At 33.6% G+C, this 2326-nt stretch overlaps 1 protein-coding gene across 1 annotated transcript; it reads right to left on the reverse strand.

Moving 5' to 3' along the window:
• Nucleotides 1-475: 475 nt before the first annotated feature.
• LOC110735763 (nuclear speckle RNA-binding protein B-like) lies at nucleotides 476-1735 on the reverse strand. Its single transcript, XM_021915945.1, has one exon. It carries the CDS (start codon nucleotides 1377-1379, stop codon nucleotides 507-509), a length of 873 nt encoding a protein of 290 aa, XP_021771637.1. The 5' UTR covers nucleotides 1380-1735; the 3' UTR covers nucleotides 476-506.
• Nucleotides 1736-2326: the final 591 nt, after the last annotated feature.

Here is a 2326-nt window from a genome sequence, read left to right on the forward strand (position 1 = left end):
TCTTGAATGTTGATAACAACATGAATGACGAAAATGGCTATCAAAATTAAATAATGCTGATATATATACCACATTAAGAAATAAAAATAAAACATTGGAAAATAATTAAATAAATTAGGATATCTTAGCTTCTACCTACCTACATTTATAACTTGTAAATAAATTGTACACAACCCTACACGTTGATATAATAGTTGTAATTGCAGTATCAACGTTGACATGAACAATTGTACAATAATACACTGTACCAAATCACAATTAAATGCTGTCCTAAAATTAAATTTAAACATAAAAAGAGTAATAATTCATTTATCTTTATAAAATTTCCTCTTTTTACGTCTTGATTAAACTGTATCAATGTTTATTTAATTTCTTTTCTTCTTATTGATTTTCGACACCAAATGAATGTAATCCAATTCAATACAATCATCGAATCCATATCGATCTAACTAAACATGGAAAATTAAATAAATACAATAAATTATACTTTTTTTCCATTAACATATTCAACTATCTAAAACGCGTTGCAAAAAATCGAGAGAATTAGGGGAAAAGATAGTACTAGGAGAAGTAAAATTTGTCGAGAAGGGACTAGGTAAGTAACTTCCTTCGATAAAGTTCTTATTCCCATGTTGTACAACGCTCAAGTCATGATGATGTTGTTGTAGGTTTAGGTTATTTGGATCATGAAAAAAGGGGGGGAACAAGTTTGGAGAAATAGGTGGTAACGAACTCGGTCCGGGGGATAATATCCCCGGAAAAAACACGGTTCTTTCTACCCCTTCCATGTCGCCGCCACCACCGCCACCTCCGCCGCCACCTACATCAAAAGTTATCCCTTGTTCTCTATTAACAACATCACTTTGACCAACCATTCTCCTTGCTTCTGGGTGCATTTTCGTCCTTTCGATGCTAGCAAACCTCGCTGCCGGCGATACACCCCCCGTTATTACATGATGGCTTGTAGTAGTAGTAGTAGTAGTAGTAGTAGTAGTAGAAGAAGAAGAAAATCCAGTAACAATATTACTACTACTACTACTTGAAGTAGTTGTAGTAAAATTACTAGAAGGATATTGTGTTGAAGAAGATGATGATGAGGTGGCATCGGAGCCTGTTAACCGTTGAACAAGTGTCATAAATTCACTAGGGTGTGTATGGATTACCTTAGGAGACACGGTGTATATGATCACTGGCTGACGTGGCGGTGGCGGTGGCTGAGATGGCACTTGTTGGTGTTGATGAGCTGGATTAGCCGGTGGCGCCACCGGTGGTTTTTTGATCTTGTGTGACTCTTTCCTAACCTTCAACGGTGTTGGCCTAGGGCCTTGTAACTCTTTACGAGGCGGTCGGCTACCGCCCGGGGAGTCCGGATTGTCCATGGAGGATATAAGCTAGAAAGAAGCCAAGGTTGGTACACAAAGATTATTGTGGCTAAGAAAAATGATGATGAGATAGTGGTAAGGGCATTTAATATTTTTTTCAAAAGGTGGATAAGAATTAAGAAATATACAAATATATATAAGTACATAAATTTAAAATATTTGAAAGGAGGGAAGATGGGCGGAAATGTATAGACTTTAAAAAAATAACAAGTCAATGGGACATAGGGAAGTATAGTATAACAAATTAACATGAAGTGGTTGAGAGAATTTGTCTTGTTTTGTTTCCTTGAACAAGTGAGCATATGCAAGTTGGGTGTCATTAGGTTAGTAATAGGAGAAAATTCCTTAGTTGTGTATTTGTGTTGGCTACTTGTTGCTTAGTGATGCTATTAATTATGTAATGATCAGTAAGAAAAGGCAGGTTTCGTGGTGTTATTAATCTTTGAACTTTTCTAACTTTTTATATATGGGTGTAACCTAGAAGCTTCTTATTGTCATGCATCTTAATTTTTTTGGCTATAATAATAAGAGGTGCGTGGTAAATGGATCATCTCTATATGGCGTCATTTTGGGTTGGATGGTTGTTTAAAGTTCGTAGTGGTTTCTGTTCATATTCAATTCGATTCAAATTATAAATTATAACACATTTACGATTACAATACATTTAAAATGAGTGAATTTATATCCACCATAAAAATGATTATACCACAATTTCTTTATGTACATAGAATGAGTATGAAAAATATTATAAATCCAATCTTAAATATTAGATAATGCGACATATTTTATGTGCAGTCATGATATTTCCTCTGTTTTTATGTATATAACACTTCATTTTTGTAAGTTTGTCAATGGATATTTTCAACCATTTATATATTAAATTAATGATAATTAATTACATATATTATATTTTCATATTTGAAAAATAAATATAAATTGTGAAA

This window comes from Chenopodium quinoa, unplaced genomic scaffold, assembly GCF_001683475.1.
Source record: "Chenopodium quinoa cultivar QQ74 unplaced genomic scaffold, ASM168347v1, whole genome shotgun sequence".
Lineage (NCBI taxonomy): Eukaryota > Viridiplantae > Streptophyta > Magnoliopsida > Caryophyllales > Amaranthaceae > Chenopodium > Chenopodium quinoa.

Bases quoted from the DNA above. Each gene is read 5' to 3' on its own strand.
- LOC110735763 (XM_021915945.1), bottom strand. From the start codon at position 1,379: ATGGACAATCCGGACTCCCCGGGCGGTAGCCGACCGCCTCGTAAAGAG.